The sequence below is a fragment of the Polyodon spathula genome, chromosome 24 (genome assembly GCF_017654505.1).
Source record: "Polyodon spathula isolate WHYD16114869_AA chromosome 24, ASM1765450v1, whole genome shotgun sequence".
Lineage (NCBI taxonomy): Eukaryota > Metazoa > Chordata > Actinopteri > Acipenseriformes > Polyodontidae > Polyodon > Polyodon spathula.
The window spans coordinates 9,984,817-10,010,370 of record NC_054557.1 but is presented as its reverse complement, the minus strand read 5'-3'; the positions used below and the strand labels follow the sequence as shown (position 1 = coordinate 10,010,370).

The window sequence follows — 25,554 nt, the reverse complement described above, 5'->3', positions numbered from 1 at the left end:
AACAACTCTCAAGCATTTTGGAAAGTAACCGAAAACACTAATTTCATACAGTATATTCCTACATTTCTATTGGAGACTCCACTTATGAGATTTAAGACGAGATTACAATCAGGGTGGAGGCTTGTTAGCGGGATTTAAAGCTGTATTAAAGTTAAGATACAGAGGATTTAAAACAGAATTGTGGCGAAATGTACAAAAATACCTACACACAAAAACCCCAGAAGAATGTGCCTGTGACCAGGGGGATTTCACTGTGGAAGACAGCAGAGGAAACAAGGTACAACTTAAGTGTGCAAGTACTGTCGAGTTACTATATTATTGCCAGAAAAAAAACAACTCTCAAGCATTTTGGAAAGTAACCGAAAACACTAATTTCATACAGTATATCAAAAACGAAAGCCCCGAAAAAAATGATTTACATAAAACTCGAAAATAACTAACTAAAAATAAGCAGCAAAAAATACAATTAATAAAACCAGAAAAACAGAAGCCCTAAATATAATGCAATGTGACGAAAACCAAATACTGGCAATTAGCTAATAATTTCCAAAAGTGATATTTGGGTGACTTCGCTTTGGGATCTCAAAGTCTCTGTGAGACCTGTACTGTTTTACGTAAATTCTCATTTTTAGGTTCTGGATTAGATTCAGACAATGAACTGGGGGTGGAAAGCTGAGTGTATTAAGGTGGTGCCATGAGCCTCTGTGCCAGCAAGTCCGATATAGTCCTTGTATTCTAGTCTTAGACAATGAACACCACGCCACAGTGACAGTGAGTGAAAAACAGCACTTAAACTAACACACAACACAATGAATGCTGCATCACTGCTGCCAGCTCGCCACATTCACAATGAAACTGGAACTAATATAGTTATACAGCAGTTATGAATAGTGCACCAGTTTATATTGTTTAGTTAGCACTTATTCTTACTGTATTTCTGTTTTAATTTTATATAACATAACTAGATATATTTACCCAGGGTATTTAATTCTGGAGATAGACATCTCATTTCAAGGGGGTCTTGGTAAATGCTGCAAAGATACCTGATAGGATGATCTTGCATGAGGAGACTGGTTTGGGTTTGACATGAATATCCAATATCCAAGCCAGGACAGGTAGAAAGTTCAAAGTGAAGAAAGGACTCATAAGGCTTCAAAATGGTGCCCTAGACAGTATTTCAGTTAATACATATTGGCCTGTCTGCATTCAGGGTTCAGAGATCCCATTGAACCAGTGAAGGGTCACCACCCTGTTGTTTTGGCACAGGTTTGCTCAGTCTAAGAGGCAAACATTATGGGATTAAGAACAGAAAGATCTCAGAAAGAAAAATTAGAAAAACACTCATGTTCACAATGTAGAGCGTGCCAGACAGAATTGATTAACTGACAGAACATTGATTATGTCATGTGGTAGGACATTCCAGGATTAAAAGGAGAAATACCTCGTATCTAGTTTTTGCATGATCATGGGGTGTTTAAAACATATTGCTTGTTTATACAGTATCAGTCCGTTTGTGGACCTCAGGAGGCAGTGAGGCTATTGCTATACAGTTTTATCGCTCTGCTGGATAGAAAATAAGAAAGAAGCATACTCCCTGCTTACTGTAGATACACTAGTGTTTTGTTGGTTTTAAAAATCTCAATTCAGATTTTTCTTTTTCTGCTTAACAGGACGTGGAACACAAATTGGACCCCAAAACCAAAAACTTGCCCCATCTACGTAACCCAGACATCCTTGTTGGTGAAAATGACCTCACTGCCCTCAGCTACCTCCATGAGCCTGCGATCCTGCATAACCTCAAAGTGCGCTTCATGGATTCAAAGCTTATCTACACCTACTGTGGTAAGCGTGATGATGTCACTTTTGTAATGCATCCTCTTATTTGATTAAGTTTTGCCTTAATGTTCCAGTGTATTCATCGTAATACACAAATAAATCAGCCTTTATAATTGCAGATGATTTAAATTAATGTGTTTGGTTTTTTTTGAGGAAAATGACATTGTCTGCTGTGTATCTTGTGAGGTTTCTGCTGTTTTGCCCTGTTCATTTCTTGGGCGGGATTGTCGTGGGTTGTTCGAAATAGCTTTGTGGGGAGCCTGCTTTTTACAGTTCTTTAATTATTATCGTTTGTCATGAACTGTGCAGCCTGAAGGCAGTGTTCAGCTCCAAAACTGTAGACACCAAATACTTATTCTACTCCTGCCTGTTGCTTCTTGTTATTAACTTCAGACTGTCCCATTGTGTGTTTTTGCATATATTTTGAGAGAAATGTATACATACTTTATATATATATATATAATTTGTTTTTGTCAAATATTTATGGCATACTACTAGCCCCTCCAGGGTTTTTTTTGCAGCTGTCTGCTGTGTTCTTCTTTTCATGAGCATTAATATTCATTAACTGTCAACACTGCAAACCTGTATACAGTAAAATTACACCGTGTAACAAATTTTTTTTTTTTTTTTTGGTTCTGGGTAGTAAGTGTTATTTCCTAATTGCTTATGCCTCAAAAGTATAGAAAATGGCTATTATTCCCCACAAACTTTGCTTTTGTGACCAGGAAAGTGATATTTTGAAATGTACCTATTTTCCAGAACATTCCAGATAGATTCAGTGCTGAGTAAACTTGGAGTAACTTCTAGAACTTTCCAGTAATATAAATAGTAGTATAAATACAGGGGCCTTAAGCCCACCAGTTCAGTTTAGTTCCAGCTGCCTGAGTGGATACATATCTGCATTTTTCTGAGATGGCATCAAGAGGCTGCAATGGTGGCATTCCTGATGGGTCTTCAAGGCGGTTTTACCAAGTTGCCCTACTCTCTTTGCCTTTGGGACAGCAGGGACACCAAGGCGCACTACCACAGATGGGACTGGCCACAGCGGCCCGAGTTCTCTGTGGGGAGGAACAACGTCAAGTGGGAGCCACTGGTGGACCCCCGGAAGGTGCTGATGCCACCACTGCACATCAAATTGGGCCTTATGAAACAATTTGTCAGAGCTCTAGATAAGGAGTCGGCAGCCTTCAAGTACCTTCAAGACTTCTTCCCTAAGCTGTCTGAGGCAAAGGTCTTCATTGGACCACAGATAAAGAAGATCCTGGAGTGCAATGAATTCCCCAAGAAGCTCACTAGTAAGGAGAAAGCGGCTTGGAACAGCTTTGTCGCAGTGGTTCGGGGCTTCCTGAGCAATCCCAAGGCCGAAAACTATGTGGAGCTGGTTGAGACTCTGGTGAAGAACTACGGCACAATGGGCTGTAGGATGTCCCTCAAAGTCCATATCCTTGATGCTCATCTTGATAAATTCAAGGAGAACATGGGAGTGTACTCGGAGGAGCAAGGCGAGCGCTTCCACCAGGATATACTGGATGAACGTCGCTACCAAGGACAGTGTAACGAGAACATGATGGGAGACTACATTTGGGGGCTGATTCATGAAAGTGATTTACAGTATAATCGTAAATCCCAAAAAACTACTCAATTCTAAATCTTTGTAGTCTTTTTTGTATTACTTTAGTATAAATACATGTTAATTTGGATTCATATGTTGTTTTTTTCTGACTTTATGTGAACGAATAGACCATTTTCTCATTGGAAATAGGTAAATTTCAAAATATCACTGTCCTGGTCACAAAAGCAAAGTTTGTGGGGAATAATAGCCATTTTCTATACTTTTGAGGCATAAGCAATTAGGAAATAACACTTACTACCCAGGAACAAAAATTGTGTTACATAGTGTTATTTGACATGTGTTTCAATGAGACGACATTCTCAATGAGAATGTTTCTTTGTATAACCACACATTTTACCATTGAGGGCTTTAACAATACAGTATGGATGAACACTTGCATAAAGGTCTAGATAAATGCACTCAAAACACCTTTTGCACTATATGAAAGATGACTCTAGCCAAAATGTGTTATCTAAATACAAAGTTACTAGCTGAGAGTTAATAATGGAATCACATTGGATTTCTTAAAATTCCATAAATTATTTGTCTACTATGTTTTTTTTTTTTTCCAGGTATCGTCTTGGTGGCCATCAATCCCTATGAGACGCTTCCCATCTATGGAGCGGACATCATCAATGCATACAGTGGACAGAATATGGGGGATATGGATCCGCATATATTTGCAGTGGCCGAGGAGTCATATAAACAAATGGCCAGGTTTGTACGTCCCTGTGTAGTGCAATGAGGAAAATGTAATTCTGAAGTTCAAACTCAACTTCGTTACCATTCTGTTAGGTGTATTGGCAGGTAATGCTTTCCTGAACGTGTCCTTTACACAGAGAGGCTGTGATGTGATCACTGCAAGACTGCATGTGTTTGATATCTTTCTGTATTGATTGGGGAGGAGTGGGGGTACTCTAAAGAATTTGTAGAGGCTGGTGGTCAGTAGTAAATTTAATTTCTTCATCTTGATAAAACCTTAGGTCTGTTTTATCTAGCTGAACTTTAATGGTCTTAAGCTGTTTAATTCAGCTATATAAATGTTATTTTATATATTAATTCAGTTTATGGTCGCCAATACAAATCCTCCAATCATTTCTAAAACATTATAATATACATTTCCAGCTTTTTCCATTCTTAATTATATCTACATTTCCTATTCTGAAATTCCCTGTTCCATGTTGCCTGTGTCATTAACTTCAGTCCAGAAATTTGATTTGGTAATTCCTGTTTCTGCGAAATCCTCCCTAATGCATATACACTACAGAGTGTCAGAAATCAGTGGATGGCTAGCAGTCGCTGGGCGTGAGTGTTCATTTTACCTGAACACCTTTAGCAGGGGAGCTAATAGCTATTGACCTTCCTGTGAAACGTTTCCAATTGAAATTAAAGCCCAGCTACGTAGAGCTGGATACCATTATGGTAAATTGCTAGACGGTACACAGAAAGCTCTCTGATGGTTCAGGTGTATCACCAGGACTCAATCTCTGTCTGGAGGCATGGAGCTAAATAACAGGCGCTTTTTTGTTCGGGGACTTGGAGAAGCTCAGCTGTCTTTTCCAGTTGGAGGGCTCGTTTACAGAGCACAGCAATTTCCTTGCCATCTGATCTGTTTATATTATAGTCACAATAAGACCATTGCAAGAGGATGGAGTATATAAAATCAAAGTACTTCAGCAGTTTGAATGACTAATGCATTTGGTCAATAACTCAAAGCAGTGGGGACTAGCTGATAAGCAGCCACAAAAGTTCATTACCTTTGGCAAGAGGCTATTTCAGGTTTAACTGTGTTGTTGTTTTCTGGACAGGTTGCTGCACCGGGTAGATTGCAGCTCTGTGAGTCATTCAGAAAGGCGTTGTATTCCATGATAAGGGTGGTACGTTGTCAGCTCTTTGTAGCTGCACCAAAAATAGCTGCTTCTCTATGAGAAAACAGTAACCCTGCTGGGAAATGAAGAGATGTGTTTATTAGTTTCCACAGCAGGGCTTCTGGGGGGAAATAGTTGATGCTGCTGTTCTGGGTTAATAGTACCATGCACAGGTGACAGGGGTTCCTGGTAAATGCTCCAAGCTTTGTTACGTTGATTTATTACAAATGAATTTATCTTAAGTGACTAATACTAGAAGTAGATTTGTTGTATTCTGCATGTTATGAAGAGGTACAGTACCATTGCAAAAGTAGTGTAAAGCTAGACTTAATTATTCACTCTTTTGGGTCGTTAGGATATGTTTATTTTATTATTTATTTATTTTTTAAATACATAAAACCTATATTAAAGTAGAATTTACAATCAGCACCCTATGATCTTGTTGGTTTTATATAGTATATATTGGACAAGCATTGCTGTTTGAGAATAATGTAATGCCCTAAATATGTGAACTTGCTGTGTATTTCTGTTTCAGGGATGAGAGGAACCAGTCTATCATTGTGAGTGGAGAATCCGGTGCAGGGAAGACAGTGTCCGCCAAGTACGCCATGAGATACTTTGCTACAGTCAGTGGTTCAGCCAGCGAGACCAATGTGGAGGAGAAAGTGCTGGCATCCAACCCCATCATGGAGGTCAGGCTCCCTCGCTGATTTTAAAAAGTCCCTCCTGAGTTAAATTCCTAGAGCTGTATACACCATACACCCCATGTTGAATGCTGCTCTGTTAGGAAGCATGAATACCTGGCCAGTACATTCTGAAGACTCCCTGAACACAAAGCAGCCGTTGGTTCAGGTCAATACAGGATTGGTTAATGTTGGCCCCCAGGGAACTGTGGTCTTCTTTGATCTCACAAGCCTCAAGACTGTGTATGATTGAAAGCCTACTGTACCCCTGAGACTAGCACAAAGACCTTACAGTTCCTCATAGACAGAGCGGTAAACATTTGCAGTTCATAAAACAGCTCAGCAAAAACGATAATTACATTACGATTCTCTGTGGAATTAGGATGCAGTGTAGCAAAAAAAAAAAAAAAACTAAGAAGAGATGAGAATGAGAACAGTAACCTTTCTAGCTAATGGATTACAACAAAAAAGAAAACGCAGACAATATGTTTTGTTGTGCTTGCGTTCTGTCTCCCTGTCTTCCTCAGTCACACTTCGTATTAACTCTGAGTGCCAGTATTGTTTCAATGCACAGCTCTTAAGATGGTAGATATTGGTTTCCAGTGTTGCTGTGCATGATACCAGTGTCTGGTTTGCTGTGTGGGAGGCAGAAGGCAGGGCCTCAGCCTGGAGATAAAATGCATTCCCCAGGGCACAGTTGGGAGATAGTCTAGCTGCTGTGCCTGTCGCTAAACAAGGCTATTGCATCACCAGCTGCCTTTCATGTCCCTAAACTAGGGCAACAGTTGGCTTTCTAAAAAACGGAAGGGAAAGTTTATCATTGATTATAACTCTGAGGGTACGCATTGCAGTGGACAAGTTCACCACTTTACATTTGATAATTTAATATGTATCTGCTGAGTGGACGGGTGTCTGACAGAAAATTTGAGAGAGTGTTTATTTCCACTTGTGGTTTAAAGTCACTACAGCAGCAACAGCATCCATTTCATTTGTCTGTTTTACACAGAATTGGGTTTCTTTCAAAATCAAATGGCTAAAAACTCTTCACCTTAAATTTTGGGGATTGGTGGGTAAATATTATAATTGTTAAAAAAATGTCAGTAATATTCTTCAAAAGGTCCAGAATGTTAATCACATACTGTTTTAATTTTTGCCCTTTTAATAATAATTGTTTCAACTGTAGTTTTATTAGAGAGAGTGGAAATGGCCACTTAAGAGCCCAAGAGAGTCTTTTGTTAGCCAGGTTTTTTAATCTGGTTGACACAATCTGAAACTGCTGGTCTGTAATTAAAACTAATCTGATTCCCCTAACCCTGGGGAAAGGGTTAGGGGAATCGCATAAATAATGTGCTTGCTGCCTACCTTGTAGCTCTTTGTGGCAGATTTATTGATTGGACTACAGATTTTGTGTCGGGATCTTGAAAAATCTGCGGTTAGTGTTCCATGTACCTAAAACCTGTTAAAGCACGTCTGAAATGTCACTGCCAGTGCTGGGATAGGCAAAACTTGAGCTTCTGCAAATTGCTCCACAGCTGTTGCAGGTCATGTTCCTTGGTTGGCACCATGTGTTGACTCCATAGAGGTTGTGCAGTATACTTCCTTCAGCTGTGGAGAACCAAAGAACCAATACACTTCAATACATAAATATAAAGCTTATTCTTGTTTGTGATCTTTTCAGAATTGCTACACTGTCATGAAAGGTGAGGCACAGCTGCACTGGATTCAGTCTGCTTCCCTTGACATCTCCTATGAAAGCACCTCAGTCCTGACCTGAACACACTTTCATTTACATGTAGTCCTGGTTCTCTCTCAAGCACATTGTATGATTCTGCTGTAATGTCCTCTGGGACAGATCTAGTCATTGAAGCCAAGGAATCTCCAGAGGTGAAGGGGATGCTAGTAATGTGCCTGCTGTGCCCCTCTAAATATATTGTATCCAAAATAGCTTTTATATCTAAAAAGGTTTTCATAAAGAGAGAGGTCTGTCTATAGCCAAGCCTTTTACTGCGGGCCGATCCATCGCTGCTGTTTTTTACCCGATGTATCATTGCAATAATGCTGGATTTTCCTGCCGGTGCTCAGTGTATGACTGAAGCACGACAGCTTTTCACAAGGAAGCACTTTTCTGACTGTGCTTCAATCCGGTCTAGCTGCTGCATGTGTCAGCTCCCTGGAGGATGCTCTTGATTTTGTAGGGCTACAAACCCGCCCATTTTTTTAAATATGCAAACTCTTGGGGGTTGAAGCCAGAAGTGAAGGCTCTGCTTGAAAAAAAAAATGTATTTGTAGTTATATCCGTTAGGTTAATCATTCAACTCTATAACTCCATAATGTAATGAAAGGGATATAACTGCCAATACCAAAATACACTTCGTAAAGAAAGCTTGCAGAGTCTTGGCACTGATTAAGGGTCTCCTTTATAAAAACGTGGTCTGACCTCTTTGGATTTACAGTATAATAGCAATGTGTGTGTTGAAGGTGGCTTCTTCTGGGATCAGCTATGGACTAAGAATATTGTTGTTTCTACCCCAGTGTTAAAAAAACATCTAATCAAATTCAGTGCAGAACATGTGACTCAGAGGAATAATATTGGCATTACCGTAATAGCGGCTGTCAATACTTTTAGGCAGCACAGTACACAGTCTTTTTTTAAAAATCTAATGTAAAGGTAAGAAATTTTTGAGTACTCACTCAGTTACAAATACAAATTATTTCACAATAATCGCAAGCGCAGAAAAAACAAAAACAAAAAAAATGGTCAAAGAGGAAACACACCTCAATGGAAAATACAGATCTGGTGCAACCTGGATTTAACAGATCACCTAAATTGAATCTTGTAATATTCAAATGCATTTAAAAAAAATGGGTCTTAAGCAAACTACTCAGCTAAGTAGCACTATTTTGCCAACTGAGGGCCTCCCATTAGAAACAAGCTGTATTCTGCTGTAATGTACTTTGCATATTGATGGATTGTGATGTAGGTGGTGATTCTGATTTATAGATGTGTGTGTTTTTAAGTTGCATTCTCTTTTCTAATTGTTTCCCCCAGAGTGATCTCATCTTTCAGCCTAAAATTAAAAAGATCACAGGTCAACTCTGTAACACTCACTGTGCTTCATCATTATTAATCTTTGTGTCAGTGTTGTCAATAGAGCAAAGGTCAAGGATCCTTCGAGGGTGGTTGTTACATTAGTGTGCCGGCTGTATAGGTGCTTCCAGTAAAATGTCATCAAAAACATTTTGGGGTAAAAAGGCAAATTCACTTATCTTTTGCACTTCTTGAGCCACATGTTGATTTTTATAACCTCCTACTGCTGTAAGAAGCAGTCCAGTTTAACCCTTTAATGCATGAAATATTGAAAATAGCAACAAAACGAAAAAAAGGAGTTTTGGACGCATAATAAATATATTTTTCATTAAAAAATTTTACATTTTTCTTTTCCGTTGCTTTTATATGGGTAAAAAATGGCATCCTCATATGAGGTCATCATGCATTTATCATATGTCCCAATATAAAGACTATTTTTTGTTATATCATACAGTGCATGATTCTCTGTTGTTCCTGCTTACAGTAGATCATTATTTACTAAGCTTATTAACTCATCCTTTTGGAAAGACTCCTTTTTCCTGAAGCATTGTGCACTGAAGGCTGTGCTTTTTAAATGGTCATGGTTTATAGTTCTAATCTGATTGGTTTCCTCTGTGTTTTTAGTCTATAGGAAATGCCAAAACGACCAGAAATGACAATAGCAGTCGTTTTGGTAAGTATATTGAGATTGGATTCAACAAGAAGTATCAAATCATTGGAGCCAACATGAGAACCTACCTGCTGGAGAAATCAAGAGTGGTGTTTCAGGTACATGTGCAGAAGATGCAGCGTTACAGCTGGTACAGTGTGTGGAGTCTTCCCTCAACTGCCTATACATAAAAATACATGTAGGAAAAAAGATCAGTCTGCCAGACATGCAAGCTAGCATGTGGTGAAATTGACTACACTACATATCCAAACATGACCGATTCGCTGGTTAGTTTGTAAACCGCGTCTTTGCATTGTATTACACAATACACTACAGAGATGCTTTTTTACAGACTAATCAATGAATCGGTCATGCTGAGATTTCCAGTTTATACCAAAGTGTGTGCTACATATGACATGCATTTTTAGTCATCTGGAGAGCCGCTGTGCCTGGCCAACATTTCGTTTGGTAAGATTAATTAGATAGATTTAATTTGTTTTTTCCCTGAATCTATGTTTTTATGTAGACTGAGCATTCCCACTTTTCTAGGCATGTTGATATGCAGTCCCTTGCCAGGACTAGGACTCCAGCTAGTGCAGTGAAGCTGGTTTTGATGGATTAGAGTGCACTGCATGAGTGTGTTGAGACCTTGCTCACACATCAAGCCTGCCTGCCATCTAATGTAGTTCCACAGCTGTGCTGCCAAATTTAAAGGGGAAGCCACTGAATTAGTGAGAGTTCACATCTACAAGAATGGAACAGAATGTTATGTTAATTATAGTTGCTAATGATCTATTATTACAGTGTAAATGTAATAATAATAATTAATAATAATAATAATTTGACCTACAGCTAAGGTTTAAAGAGGGCATGGTTGGAATAAACCAAAACTAGACAAGATGTCCAGTATCTATTAAGGAGAATGGGAGGTCAACACCAGCTCTTTTTGTTCTTTAAAAATAAGTCAGAGTAGACTGGATTTGGTTCCAGATCAAACTGACAGAACCATTCGAACACACTAAAGCCCAAGAGGATGAGTCACTAGCTTATCAGGAGAGGCATCAGTGCGCTGTCTGGAATGCATCTTCTCGTCTCTTCTTCCACTATAACGTGTATGTCTCTGTATCTGCTCTCTTCACAGGCAGATGATGAAAGGAATTACCATATTTTCTACCAGCTTTGTGCCTCTGCACAATTGCCGGAGCTTAAAGTCCTTAAACTCGGTAATCACGTTGTTTATATTTTTCACGATCAATATGCTGAAAACACCCAGTTCGCGTTCATTTATCCAAGAAACCGCTTGCTGTACAAGTGAGGTGTCTTCAGTAAAAAAAACTAAATGCTGCAACGAATCCAAAGTGATTGAGGAAGGGCATGGTCCCTGTTAGGAATGTTAGACTTCTCCGTTAAGCCCATGCATCGCAATCATGAAACGCATATAGATGTATATTTTAATTAAAGCAGAAAAAAGATAGCCTTTTGAACCTGTGGAAATGTTGCATTAAATCACAATATTATATAAGTGTCGTTTATACAAGTACCTTAGGGTCAGTAAGTTCTCTGCTCATGTCAGTCAGTTCATAAATTAATGTAGATAAGTACAGTAGTGTTTATTTGGTGGCAGTTCCACCTGAGTACCTGTGCTACCATCATTAGGCCAACCCCATCTGATACGATGCCTTGGTGACAACATGACTGTAACTGGGAGTAAAGAGAATCCCTCTTTGCTGACTGCTTAGGAGAGTCTTACTGTAGGTCATTGATAGATAGTGGTGGTTGCTTCCGATATCAATCTGAAATCTACCAACTGAACGTGAAATGTTAGTGAAGGTTTCATTCTTTTAAAAGGCAGAAAGCCTGCCTGTTTAAGGGGGACTGACTCTGAGAAGCTAGTCCAGAACTCCCCTACAGAGAGAAGACAAGTGGCCATGCTGTTGCCAAGATTCATGCAATCTGCTAGCGCTGTGCAGTTCTGTTGCCATATTGGCAGAAAATGTATTTACAGTCAGGAGTTTTATCAAATTTGAGCCTTGTTACTTAGCAACCGTGATTGATGATGGGAAATGAGATCTGGGGGTTCCTGTCTAGTAGGTGTGTTCTTATTATTTCAGAAGAAGGAATTCTTGAGGAATTCTTTTCACTTGTGGTGAAAAGCTGTTGCTGTGGCAACTACCCAGATGTGTCAAAATACCCAAGAAATTTAAAGCAGCCCGTCATAATATTGATGAATGGATATTTTAATAATGTTTATGACAGGCATGGACAGCTTTGGTCCTTGAGTTCAATTCTAAACCAGGTTTAACAGGTATGATGAAGTAGAGTTAAGTGCTTTTGGACCCATAAGAAGGTTGGAGCAAGACCTGGTCAGGAAGGCCCAGAGTTGCCCAGTTACCAGTTGGCGTTACAGTTTCAAGTTTGAAGCTGTAGTTCAGTGTCAGCCTGTGCCATTAGCCTGCTTTTCACAGCATGTACAGTACTGTGTAAAAGGGGTTTGAGTGTTGAAATTAAAGACTACAATCTTCTTGTTTCCAGGCCAGGCAACCAACTTCCACTACACAAAACAAGGGAGGAGCCCTGTGATTGATGGGGTTGATGATGCAAAGGAGATGGTCAACACTAGACACGCCTGCACTTTACTAGGTAACCATTGACAGGAGGGAGTGAAGAAAGCGATTTTATATTTCATTGTGTACCAGGATAGACCCATGAAATGCAACATCTACTTTTTCAAGTTCCCTTAAAATATATGTACATGTATGTAATTGACAAAAAGTTAGTTTACTGTCTTCATAGTCAAAAAGTTGAAAACTGTTTTCCTATTTATTTTTCACCAAGTGAGATGGGCACATTGGTATTCATCCATTTTTATTGACTATAATTTTGACTCCAGTGGCAATAAATATGTTTTCAAATATGTCTAACTGGTGGTGTTTTTGAATGTGAAGCTAAATATTTCCCAGCTGTTTGGTGCCCTGCTGTAGAGTGGTGTGTACAGTGGAACATGCTCTTTGAGCAGTGTGCTGTATGCCTCCTCTCCTCAGGTATCAGTGAACCCTACCAGATGGGAATTTTCCGGATTCTTGCTGCTATCCTGCACCTTGGAAATGTGGAGATTAAAGCCCGGGATTCTGACAGCAGCATAGTCCCTGTAAGTTGCAAAAGGAGAAACGGATGCCCTTTAGTCCTGTAAAGACATTGATCCTTTACTGCTCGGTGATTCATGCATTTCCTAATAAACACACTGGTGATTTTGGGAACAAACAAAAAAAATAATGTTTTTCAATATTGAAATAGGAGGACATGTTGGTAGCAATGTTAACATTTCTGCCAATCGCTACCTGTGATATACATTTTATGTAAGTAAATAACATTGCTTAATTAATTTCAAATACATTTTATTCACACCATGTGGCGCTATTGTAAAAGGCCCATTATAAAACTGGTCTCTTGAGTTTAATGTATTTTCATTCTAATTCCAGCCTAACAATGCCCACCTCACTGTCTTCTGTGACTTGATGGGAGTGACATATCAGGACATGTCCCAGTGGCTGTGCCACAAGAAGCTCAAGACAGCAGCAGAGACCTACATCAAACCCATCCCCAAACTGCAGGCCGTCAACGCCAGGGACGCCCTTGCCAAGCATATCTATGCCAAGCTCTTTGACTGGATAGTGGACCACGTCAACAAAGCCCTGCGCTCCACTGTCAACCAGAACTCTTTCATTGGAGTGCTTGATATTTATGGGTATGCTGTGTGGGATTAGGGGCTGCATTTTCAGGGTTAGACCTGTAATCCCTCATGGATAATGGAAAGCTTTATACAATCTTAATTAGATGCTGTACCACCTTAATGATATAACAATGTTTAGGCCAACTAACACCAAATGAGTTTATTTCTGTTTAGATTTGAGACGTTTGAGATCAACAGCTTCGAACAGTTCTGTATAAATTATGCAAACGAGAAACTGCAGCAACAGTTTAACATGGTAAGTCATGTGTACCCCTGTTATGAATGATTCACACTAAAAAAAAAACAATAAAAACTGCTACCATAAATGCTAGTGGATTGTAGTGTAGAATTCTCAGTGCCTTATGTTTGATTGGTTGATCAGGTATTGACTCATTTGTAAGTCTGAAAAAATGAATGTTTTATGCGCCGATCCAGGAATTTAAAAGCTGGAAGACCAGCTGAAGTCACAATTTGAATGAGTCTTGCCAATGGCTTTGATATAAATAAGGGGAGGCTGGTATGAGGTGCTTGTCAGTCTTGATCCATTTGTTTTTCAATCCTTTAAACCTAGTGTTTTTCTAAGTAATCTGTTACGTTACTTGTATTCTGTTAGATTTGCAGCAGTACTGTATCTTGCATGTTTTCTTGACTGGGCATGTGGTTTAATATTTGGGTTTCATTAAATACATTGATAATGTTTTGCAGGCAGGTGAGAATAAGCTGTGAAAATGTTTCTATACTGTTCGTTCTTTAGTTGGTAGTACACTTACCACACATGCTTATAGGTGCACAGTTTGAAGAATCTTAGTCTGGGACCTGTCGACCTCTAAAGTCTAAACATTGTACTAAAATTAAGTGAAAAATACTGATCAGTTATTGACTATATTCTCCAAAGAAATACCCTATGTTAAACATGCATACTGGTAATTAACTGGGTTTGGTGGTCCAGGAGAGATGTTACTGTATTGAAATGTTAGTCAGATATTGTTTGCTTTTTCTTGTAATGCCACAGTACGTATTTAAACTGCTGATGCAAGAAAACCAAATTGCTTCATCAGTGTATTTTAAAGGACTTTGTTTTGACATGGATTACCTCCTCTTTTTCATTTGAAGAGAATTGTAAAAGGCATCTCCTTTTTAAAAGCAGCATGGTAGTAGAATAGATTGAGCTCAGGACCCTTGCTCTTCTTGAGGGTGCATAGTTGCTGTTTTAAAAACTTTGCTGTTTCTGATGCTGTAAAGCCTAACTGTAATAATTCCAGAAATAAATTGTAATCTAAATCTTCTGATGATACTTCAAGCAAGCCTAAGGCAGAAGTTAAAATGTCTGTACATTTTACGTTCTGTCACCCACTGTGACCTGGAAGTTTCAGTTTTTTTTTTTTTAAAGTGAGATGTATACATTTTTAATAAGGAGCTTGAGGTCAGTATTAAAATCAGTAAAATATATGATTTTAACTTTTTACACGGTACAGGGTTTTTGAACCATTCTATTTTAAAGTTTATGTCCAAATTACAAGTAGGCATGTGTTTTCTTTTAATATAAATCAGTTCTAGTCTGTGACTGAGAAAGCAGTCTATCCAAGGGGATTGAGCTAGAATCCTGACACAGCTAGTCAGACTGTTTCTTCCGATTCTCTTTACATTAAAGAACAACTTAGTGGGCATCTACTATACAGGTGGGGTAAATAAATGAGCACTGTGTGTAATCTGACTGAGTGGCAATATACTGTATGCATTGCAATCTTTCTTTGTCTTGCAGCATGTGTTCAAACTGGAACAAGAGGAGTACATGAAGGAACAGATCCCGTGGACATTGATAGACTTCTATGACAATCAGCCTTGTATCAATCTGATAGAGGCCAAAATGGGAATTCTAGATTTGCTGGATGAGGAGTGCAGGGTAAGAGTCTACATTGCCATGGAGACATCATGGGTGTTTCTTATCCCCCACTGAGCTGGGGACGTGTATCTCAGACAGGGATACAGAGTGAACTTTTACAGTTAGAAAACTTGGAGACACCATTATTTAAGACATGCTTTACCGCAGGTTGGTAAAGGGATATCTTGTAGAACCTGTCCTTCTGTCTGTCCATATGCTACCCTTACATTTATCGTACATGTTTTACTTCAAGTCTCATAACCATTTTTCTCCTTCCTCATCCAGATGCCAAAAGGATCTGATGATACATGGGCCCAGAAGTTATATAACACTCACTTGAACAAATGTGCTCTGTTCCATAAACCTCGCCTCTCAAATAAGGCTTTTATTATCCAGCACTTTGCCGACAAGGTAAGGGATTTCCTCCTAAAACATGCCTCAAAGTTTCCTGTTCAGTGCTTCTTCCTTCTGTAGCAATTTTGTGAAGAAGCTAGAAGAATAGCACTTTCCTAGAAACTAGGGTTTTCTGTGCAGGTTATTGTCTATTCTGTAGTGGAGGCGTCCGTCCGTACATAGCCACACAAAATTGCTCGGGCATTCTTCATTTATTGTAGTTAATCAGAATCTGGGGATCTGTTTCATTATACTGCCGTGGTAGAAATGGATGTTAGTGACACGCTGTTATACAGTGGCTGTAAGATAATAACCCCAATGCTTCCCTAAACAACCTAGAGCTTCTGTGTTCCAGGTCTTGACAAGATGAAACTTGAAAAGAATAATGACACTTGCATGGCTAACAGTCTGTGCACAAGCCTGTATTAGCTTGGTTTCGTATCACATTTCCACATGTGTGAGGCTTATCAGGCCCTGTTTTGTGATGTTGTAAATGGAGGCATTGACCACACTGGCTGAAAAGGCTAGCAAATTCCTAATAAGTGAGAATTTCCTAAAATTTTAGTAAAGATGGCCTTTACAAAACAGTTCTTTTAAGTGGAATTACTATTATAAACTGCTGAATTACTTGGCAGCTTCAGTTTAGAGCATTGCTGATGGTAGTATGACGAAGAGATGATTTAAGTGCTGGTTTACATGAATCTTTAATGCATACTCATTGAGGTAATGTGTATGTGACTAGAATGAATAAGGTTTTTTTTTAGTGCGCTTATTTATTACTGTTGCCCTTGCTGTTACTTCACCCCCACATAGTAACACAGGGACCTCGCCTGAATTCAAATGCTGGTATTGTCAGCCCCTAAATTTGTTGCTTATACAAAATAGCTCTATTTTTTTAAAAATAAAATTGAAAAAAAAAATTGTTTTTCAATTTTATTTTGTTTTTAAAAAAGACTGAATAACCATACCACCTTGGTGTCTCATCTAACGACAAGGATGGGACTGGTCAGTTGGTCAGTTTATGGAAGGTAGGACCTCCAGTTAACTCCAGGTTTGTTACATGAAATACTAAGCTGAGATGGCCCTTCATCAGAGCCTATAACACATTGCTATCAGCACCATGAAACCAGTCTGTAAAACTCTTGTGTCAATATCAAACTGATGCTGCAGCCAGTCCATCTGCAGTGTACAATCTACAATCCAAACTGCAACTGGACGTTAAAAGCCAAAGATGTTACTGCTATTTCTAAATCAATTCGCCAACCTCCAATATTTCTCTGACACTGTAATACATTCACAGCCTTCATGTTCAGCCTTCATATACAGAGATAGAGTTCGGCCAGCCCACTGTCCTTTTTCTTTCTTGCCCCACTCTAGGTTGAATACCAATGTGATGGGTTTTTAGAGAAGAATAAAGACACGGTCAATGAAGAGCAGATTACTGTGCTGAAAACAAGCAAGGTTTGTATCCCCAGCGAGCGGTCTGCTTTATCACAGTTTAATCATCTAGCTTTTAACTGGGTGGATTTGGTTTTAAGGAAAAAAACGATACTATTAAGGATGCAAGAGGCAATAGCGCTATATTATTAATGTCTGCTTTTCCCGTTAAGATGTAATTATATTTATTGCCTGTGCAATTTGAAGTATTAATACAACATCCAGTGTGAGTGCTGTCTCACGGCGGTCAAGCACTATTGTACCACCTGCTGGTCATGTGATGCATTGACATATTCAGTCATACAGGTTTATATACTGTAGACTAGAGGGAGAAGCATGCATTGAGGTCAGTGTAAAGAATTGAAAGCTCCAATGTGACAGGCGTCATTGTGATACATATACAATTGTTGCTGTGCTTAAAATACACTTGTCTCACAGACATGACGGTCATTGGAACTGTATGTGTTTGTCACACATTTCTAATGCAAGTGAATGGAAGAGACCCCTTGAATAGCCAGCCACCTGTCTTTAGCAGCCAAAAATGGATTGTCCCTTTGAACGGTTCATTAGGGTTCACTGGATGTGTGTTTTGCTTGATATGAACTCTTTCATACATGTGTTGTTATATATAAAGGATCATATAAAGAGCATGACCTATATAATATGCAAAGTACAATAAATATATATGTCATACCATTGCATATAGGATGCACATATATCAGTTCTGTGCGGGCATGTCTGGTTATATTTGATCTATTTGACACAAGGTGGAAAAATATGTCAACATTTTTACAGTTGCTCCAGACTTAACTGGGATCAAAGTAATAAATATTTTACTCTAAAAGGCTCTTTGGGGCTTATAAAAAGTAACAGCCATCAAGAGGAAGGACCTTTGACCCTAGACTCCCATGTGACTCCCATTGTGTAGGTTCCATGAAACATGTTTGCTGTACACCACATTTCACAGCACGTTGTTTAACTGTTATTTTTGTTTTCTTTCCTGCTTCCAAAAACATTAAAAGTAGAGTTTTACGGATCCATATTAAATACAGGCATAATAGTAACTCTGTGAACCAGTCCTTGAGGATAAATCATCTCTGTCCATGTTTCTGCAATGATGTTCTGGGGTCATATCGGACTCCCGCAGAAAACGCTTAATCAACTTCTCACTTCCATTGGGAATGGGGAGTGATGCTGCCATCCAGCCCCTCATTGTGATTCCCTTCACTGCTTCCCTTCACGTTTCCTTCTATTGGGCAGCTCTAATTTTAGTCGAGGCTGTGATCACCAAATCTTTGTGCTTGACACCGTGTATCTGAATTGGAACTGGTGGCTGGTGGCTAAAGGTTTATAGGGGTTGAAAAGAGCCTGTATTATTTACAATATATCTATATATAAACAATTTTTTGAGAGTCATGCTTTTAATTAAATCTTTCTTCCCACTTGTTGTTCCTCGGTTCTGTATCTTCCAACTTGAATTCCTTGTTCTACAGAAGGTAAACCTGATACTAGCTGCACATTCTATTTTTAACCAACTCACTGGAATATGTCTAATACCTTATCTGTCTGCATCACTGCAGTTACATACCTGTGTACATGGGCAGCCGGTCTAGGTGCTGTGCCCTGTTGTAATGTGCATGACAGCAGCTTATTGAGCAGCTGGTTGTGGGGGAAGGGAACGGAAGGTTTGTTTTATTATTAAAATACCCCACTGTGTTTTGCAGCATGATCTAGCGTTCTATAGGCTTTTTGCTGTTGACCATCTTCGCTTAAAGCATGTGCTGTAAATTCTTAACTATTAACTATAAACTTGGCTTTAATATACACCTTAAAGAAAACTGGGAATAATTTAGCAATATAGTATGGATTTATACAGTAATGACACAGTGATTGTGACTTTGTACCATCTCCTGACTGGATGCTGCAGTTGATGTGTCCTGCAGATGCAGCAAGGGTAACACTTTAGCTGTGAAAAATGTCAAATGTCAGTTAATTTATTCCCTGTGTGAATAACACAACTCATATGCTAATTGTACACCTTGCTAAGTATACAGTATCCCTTTTAATATGAAAGATTTGCTTTAGCATTTCCAGAATGTTCTCAGAGCAAAAAGTGTGATTTATGGCAAAGCGCATTGTTTTTAAAAGTGTATTTTGTACACATTTTTCATTTTTCAATGCTGGTCATGCCATTGTTAAGAATGTTAAGAAATGTGTTTAAAAGGGATTCTGTTTTGCTTTTTAACAGCAGTTTAACATGCTAAATGTTGTTTTTTTATGTTTTGTTTTGTTTTTTTAATGGTCTCTATTTGAGCAGGTAAGTTCTGATTAATGCAGTTATATACTATACACACTACCATACATGTTCAAGGAGGCAGTCTAGTCTAGGATTGGTCATACAGAAATAAATGAGAACATTGATATTTTAACAGTATCAAATTTATCATCAACCCAAAAACTGTATCAGTCATATAGCTCACAGCATCATTCCTGGAACCTTTCCAAGAATCTAGATGACATTAATACATTCCTTCCTGGATCACAGTCCATGCTTATTTTATATAATAAAGTGCCTCGGCAAGAGAAGCTAGAGCTGTGATCTGCAGTGAAGGTCTTAAAGGAAGACAAATAAAACATTCCTTATAAATGTAGTTTAATAATCAGTGTGGGTCTCAAGAAAACTAGCAGATATTTGTATATAGTTTATGCATATTTTGCATCACGTTTCATGTGCACAATATTTCAAAATTCATTTGTGTGCGACAGCCCTGTCTGTTACAGAGAAGAGCACCTTTCTGTTAAATAAACTATTATAAAATCTCAAAGATTCATCAAGAAAACTTTCCAATTTAATCACATTTTTGCCAGGTATTTGGCAAGAGGGAATGGTCTGGTGCGTTTTAGGTGCAAAAAAAAAAAAAAAAAAAAAAAAAAAATTTTAATTTTACTGACGAAGGCGTCCAGGATGGATCATCAAGACATTTGGTTCCTTTAACAGATTTCCCAGGTTCGTGTACGCTGTGGCATAAATCAACTGGTATACTGTAGAATAAACCTGTTGTAACCTGTGTTTGTTATTTTTCAGTTTGAGTTACTAGTGGAGCTGTTTCAGGATGAGGAGAAGGCGACCTCCCCAACAGGGCCCCCGCCTGGCGGTCGCACTCGACTCAGCGTCAAACAAACCAAAACACGCCCCGGACAAACCAGCCGGGACCACAAGAAAACTGTGGGGCTTCAGGTAAGGCCATTGAGTAGTGCTAAATGTGTCTGTGTTGGATAGGGAAACTATCCCCCCCGCATTTTTTTTTTCTGGCTTTGAGTTGTTATTCCAATGTTGAGTTGGTATCATTTTTTCTCTGTATCTGCCTTTAGCTGCTCTGAGCGGCTTTGTCTGAAGAATCCTGGGAAGTGCTGGGACATTGTCATGTGATCTGAATGGAAGGAGGAAGTCCTGGCACTTAGGATTCTCCAGACAAGCTGAGAGCTGGTAAAGGCAGCTTTAGAGACACAAGGACACCATCTCGGTCATGGAGAAACAGAACCCAGAACCACTCTGAACAAACACCATAAAATAGTAAAGGGGGAAAAAAATGAAGATGACATTTGAAGCTAATGATGCTTGTATTCAGGGGCTAAAACAAAGTCGGGTATTGATGTTAAACTGCTGTTTGATAGACCTGATGATTACAGGTACAGTTATTCTTGCACTTTTTTAATTATACCTGCCATTTAAAAGGTATATCACTTATTTGCAGTGTTTTACAGTGTTTAAACTAAACACACTGTTCATTAGCATCAGCACTTAATAAAGGAGAGGGAGAGAAAGAAGGCAGGGTTCTTAAACAGTTACAGAAGTTCCAAATGTAATATTATTGTATTTATTTTTGCAGTTTCGTAACTCTCTTCAGCTGCTAATGGATACGCTGAATGCTACCACCCCCCACTATGTGCGCTGCATCAAACCGAATGATAACAAACACCCCTTCACGTAAGCTAATCTAGTGCAGCCTTCACCTTCTGTTGTGACAGTCAATACTGCCAAGTAAGGAATAAGGCAAGCTTGTGTCACAGCACAGCACTGTCCAAAAAGTCATTCGGTTAAAGCTGTATACATTAAGAAGCACGTTCAATTAGAGTTCACTTTCAATTCTGATAATTCTCCAAATAGTTTCTCATTCAGTGATTACAGACAGTACTCAAGGTGGATTGCAATAGATGGTGGACCTGCCCTTTTGGTGTTGGTGACAAGTGTTAATAAGTTGCTTTTTTTATGTTTACATGTTGTACTTACATTTCTCCTTAATAGAAACAGTATCACAAAGCTGATTCTAACTTATCTGGTTTTGCACAGAAACCAAAAGTAATTATATTACTAAGAAAAAAAAAAAACACAGTGGTAACACGGTCACTAGCACTGTAGGGTTTTTGAGTAGGTCTAAATACATGAAGGTGTATTTAGTACAGTATACAAAAAGAGTAATACAGTCTGAACCTTCGTGCCGTTTTTCTGTTCAAACAGGTTTGATCCCAGTAGAGCTGTGCAGCAGCTCAGAGCTTGTGGTGTCCTGGAAACAATCCGTATCTCTGCAGCAGGCTTCCCATCAAGGTACAGTGTGATTACTGACTAGTGTGTTCACTGACTAGTGATCACATCACTGATTAACTGCAGAAGTGAGGGAACCATTCCCCAACTCCATCCATTCCCACTGCCCCCAGGTGTTCTAAGTATGGAGTGATACTAAAAGGAAATTCTTTGACCAGAAGTCTTCAATGTTTATCTACTTTTGGTTTTCGAGTTTTGTTGAAGTATTAATACAGACCCTGTCGTTGAGTGTTTTATAATACAGGACCTGATTCTTTGCAGCTCTTCTAATGGGTCTTGTCCTCTGCATAAAGTTACCGCAGCTTTCCGGTTCCTCTCCTAACCCTGTGTTGTTTCTCTGCCAGGTGGACGTATCAGGAGTTTTTTAGCCGCTACCGTGTTCTCATGAAACAAAAGGATGTGTTGAGCGACAGGAGGCTAACGTGTAGGAATGTCTTGGAGAAGCTGATCAAGGTAAACCGCACTATTGTAAAAACAAGGGTGACGCTTCACAGTAACTTTGAATGGGAGTTTATAGGAGCAGTCTTCCAGTCGGAAATCGCAGGGCCTTTATTTTCGAATCTGTTATTCATTAACGTTGCTGGAAGACGCTTTAAACTTTGACCCTTAAGGGCAAAGATTTGGTATCTCAGAGCTTTGCATTTCAATCCTCAACAGGTAGTCCATTGTTTTTTTTTGTGTACTTTTTAAAATGTAATAATAAAATTACTGTTATTATTAGAGGCCTTTGGGCGTAACAAGCAATTACATTTTGCCTTCCATTCCATAATTGGCAGCAATACAATACATTTTGCTGGTTAACTCTTTTTAGTGTGCATTGCTTCTGCTTCTGTGCAGGGGAGTTTTAAAATATAATTAGCACTGGGAATACTGAGAGCTATTCTTAGCCGCAAGTCTTTTTAAAGCTCATCTATTTCTGTCAACTGGGCAAAATAGGCGATCTCAGTCTTAAGGTACTTTATGTATTTACATTCGTGTTTTTACATTGACTTTGCTATTCATAGTTAATCTGAGAGGTGGCTGGATGAAGATTCAGTCACACATCCAATAGTCCAGGCGTGCAGTAGTGTATTAAAAGTTAATAAGGATACAAAAAAGTGTTTCTGTATCTCAGCTGCACATGATTCTGGTACTGTCCTCTACTGTCATAAGAGGGAGGTTGTCCCTTGGGGAAAGAAAAAATAGATTGTGAGGTATCCTGCAGCAGCATAGCCAGATTCCCAACCAGGAGGAGAAAACTTAGTGGCTGTGGGTGAGCTCATGGCTGCACCACTCCCAACACCCCCAGCAGGTGTCGCTATTGGGTCTTTTTTTGGAATTTTTTTAGTCCTACTTAAGGATTGCCTGACACTAAATGTTATCTTATTTGCAGGATCAAGACAAGTATCAGTTTGGTAAAACAAAGATTTTCTTCCGGGCCGGGCAAGTGGCCTACCTGGAGAAACTACGAGCCGACAAACTGCGCGTCGCCTGCATCCGCATCCAGAAGACCATTCGCAGCTGGCTGCTGCGCAAAAAGTACCTGCGCATGCGGAGCGCAGCCATCACCATCCAGAGATATGTCCGCGGCTACCAGGCACGATGGTAAGGGACTTTGAAGTGGTCATAGAAAAGCCTGCAAATTGTCCATTTCGCCTGCTGACGTTGCTGTGCCTTCTTCCTCTCCCTCTCCTATAGCCTTGCCAAGTTCCTGCGCCGGACCCAGGCTGCCGTCACCATCCAGAAGTTTCAGCGCATGTACAGGGAGCGCAAGAGGTACCGGCGCATGCAGGCTGCGTCTCTCGTCGTCCAGTGCATGCTACGAGCGTACATGGCCCGGCAGAAGTACCAGGCGGTAAGAAACTCTCTCTATCTCTTTCTTGTTTTTTTTGTTTTTTGTTTTTTTTCAGCAGTACTATGTAGAGGCCTAGCTATAATCTGCATGCTGTTCTTGGTATTGGCATTATACTTTTGCCACTCTAGGAAGGAGTGGCTGTTGAATTTGTTTGCCCCCTGGGTAGGTGTCTAGTTTGCCCTAGATGTTAAACCGTGGAAGTTGAGTTTTTGGAAGGTGCCAGCGTCTGATAAACTGTTGTCCTTCTCCAAAAGAGAACTAAAATCGATGAAGCCCAATTTATAAAGCTAACTACTTGGTAATTGCCTGAGAGAGTCACTTATATTGAATTGGCTATAGTTACTATGAGTTTGAACCAATCCACAGTTTACTGATGAGTCCACAGTTTTTTTGTTAAATTATATTATTCATCTATTAAAATAAGGACTGTTGTCTTTTTATTTATTTATTTATTTATTTTTCTAAAGCCTTAAAGTATCTGGCCAGAATAAGCAGTACAATATGGCACAAACAATATCATCAATAACTTTGTCTAAATAACTTTATTTAAATAAATACAATTTCAAATTACTGGGATTTTTATCACAGTTTAAGAAGCTGAGAGTTAAGGTATAAATAAGGCAAGGTCAGTAAGATATAAACTGCACAGTGACAGGGAGAGCGACGGTCCCTTATGTGTGTATTTACGTGTCTACGTGTGTTGGGTGAGAGGACGGATATTTAAGGTATCCCATAACAGTCGAGCCAGCAAACCTATCTTTGGGCAGGTTGTGAGAAACAACGACAGCTGTCCCAGTCCTAACTCTCTCTAACAGGTCACTGTGAGGGTTGTGGAGTTTGATAGGTCTGTCTCTGGTACAAAACTGGAAAAAACATGCTGCATAGTAATTTATAGGTTCCTAAATACTAATATTATTGTGTACCATCCACCCTCCACTCCTACAGATGCTGCAGGAGCACAAAACTATCATTATCCAGAAGAGGGTACGAGGCTGGCTGGCCCGGCTGCATTACAAGAGGTCCCTGGAAGCCGTTGTTTACCTTCAGTGCTGCATCCGGCGCATGAGGGCCAGACGGGAGCTGAAGAAGCTGAAGATCGAGGCCCGCTCGGTGGAGCACTTCAAGAAGCTCAACATCGGCATGGAGAACAAGATCATGCAGCTGCAACGCAAGGTGGATGAGCAGGTAAGTGTTTCCATGGGAATGGGCCTAGCGGGTTGCTGTGGCTCACAACAGTAATGTTTGCTGTACACACTGTTGTCTATCTGGAGCTGAAAGACACAATGACACAGACAAGTTATTGGACAGTCACTTTTAACGAGGTGCTGCCGTGTAACCGGTTGCTTTCTATATTACCGAGTATCTCTTTTTCTAGAGTTATTTATATCCTGGCTGTCTTGGAAGTGAAACTGAACCGTTGCCATTAAGCTGTTCTTGTTTTTCTGTCTCATGCTTTTTAATTACTGTCTTTTGAAATATTACTCGTAATTTCTAAATTGAACGTACTCCCTGTGAGAAATGTATCCTTGAGTTTTTTTTATCCCTTTTTAAAAGGCACATTTGTTTATGTTACGCTATCAGAAACACCATATTAAAACATCAACGGTAAATGTATTACCCGAATATTCTGTGCAACTTGTACAAAACTTACAATCCATATAGAACATGCCTAAATACTCCCACTATATGTAAAGATATGACACACATTTTATGTTAGAACAAGTATTTCATCATTGGCATTCTGAGAATGAGAAGTAAAAAATGTTTTACGTGAAATGTTGGCATTTTCATGAAGAAATCTCAAAAATGAGCTTGGTACACAAAGAACACTAATAATGTATTTTCACAGGGAGAGTTTGAATTGTTTAGGAACTGTTGGATTAGATACAATATGAAACAGAATTTAAAATTTCCTAATATCCAAACTTTTTTATAACTC

General features: G+C 39.3%; 1 protein-coding gene across 9 annotated transcripts in view; it reads left to right on the top strand.

Annotated features, from left to right (window-relative positions):
• The window catches only part of LOC121299021 (unconventional myosin-Va-like), a 61,126-nt gene that overhangs the window by 17,610 nt on the left and 17,962 nt on the right, over positions 1-25,554 (top strand). For 5 of the 9 annotated variants that reach the window (XM_041226465.1, XM_041226464.1, XM_041226463.1 and 2 more), the window contains exons 3-22: positions 1,671-1,842; positions 4,021-4,165; positions 5,852-6,008; positions 9,712-9,855; positions 10,878-10,959; positions 12,269-12,376; positions 12,778-12,884; positions 13,216-13,481; positions 13,641-13,722; positions 15,229-15,369; positions 15,634-15,759; positions 17,119-17,202; positions 18,672-18,674; positions 20,264-20,416; positions 21,069-21,166; positions 21,698-21,784; positions 22,126-22,234; positions 23,154-23,365; positions 23,459-23,615; positions 24,561-24,800. In XM_041226465.1, coding sequence (XP_041082399.1) covers positions 1,671-1,842; positions 4,021-4,165; positions 5,852-6,008; positions 9,712-9,855; positions 10,878-10,959; positions 12,269-12,376; positions 12,778-12,884; positions 13,216-13,481; positions 13,641-13,722; positions 15,229-15,369; positions 15,634-15,759; positions 17,119-17,202; positions 18,672-18,674; positions 20,264-20,416; positions 21,069-21,166; positions 21,698-21,784; positions 22,126-22,234; positions 23,154-23,365; positions 23,459-23,615; positions 24,561-24,800 — 2,673 coding nt within the window. The remainder of the gene's footprint in view (positions 1-1,670; positions 1,843-4,020; positions 4,166-5,851; positions 6,009-9,711; positions 9,856-10,877; positions 10,960-12,268; positions 12,377-12,777; positions 12,885-13,215; positions 13,482-13,640; positions 13,723-15,228; positions 15,370-15,633; positions 15,760-17,118; positions 17,203-18,671; positions 18,675-20,263; positions 20,417-21,068; positions 21,167-21,697; positions 21,785-22,125; positions 22,235-23,153; positions 23,366-23,458; positions 23,616-24,560; positions 24,801-25,554) is intronic. The other 4 variants (XM_041226470.1, XM_041226469.1, XM_041226467.1 and 1 more) reach the window with 1 other exon arrangement.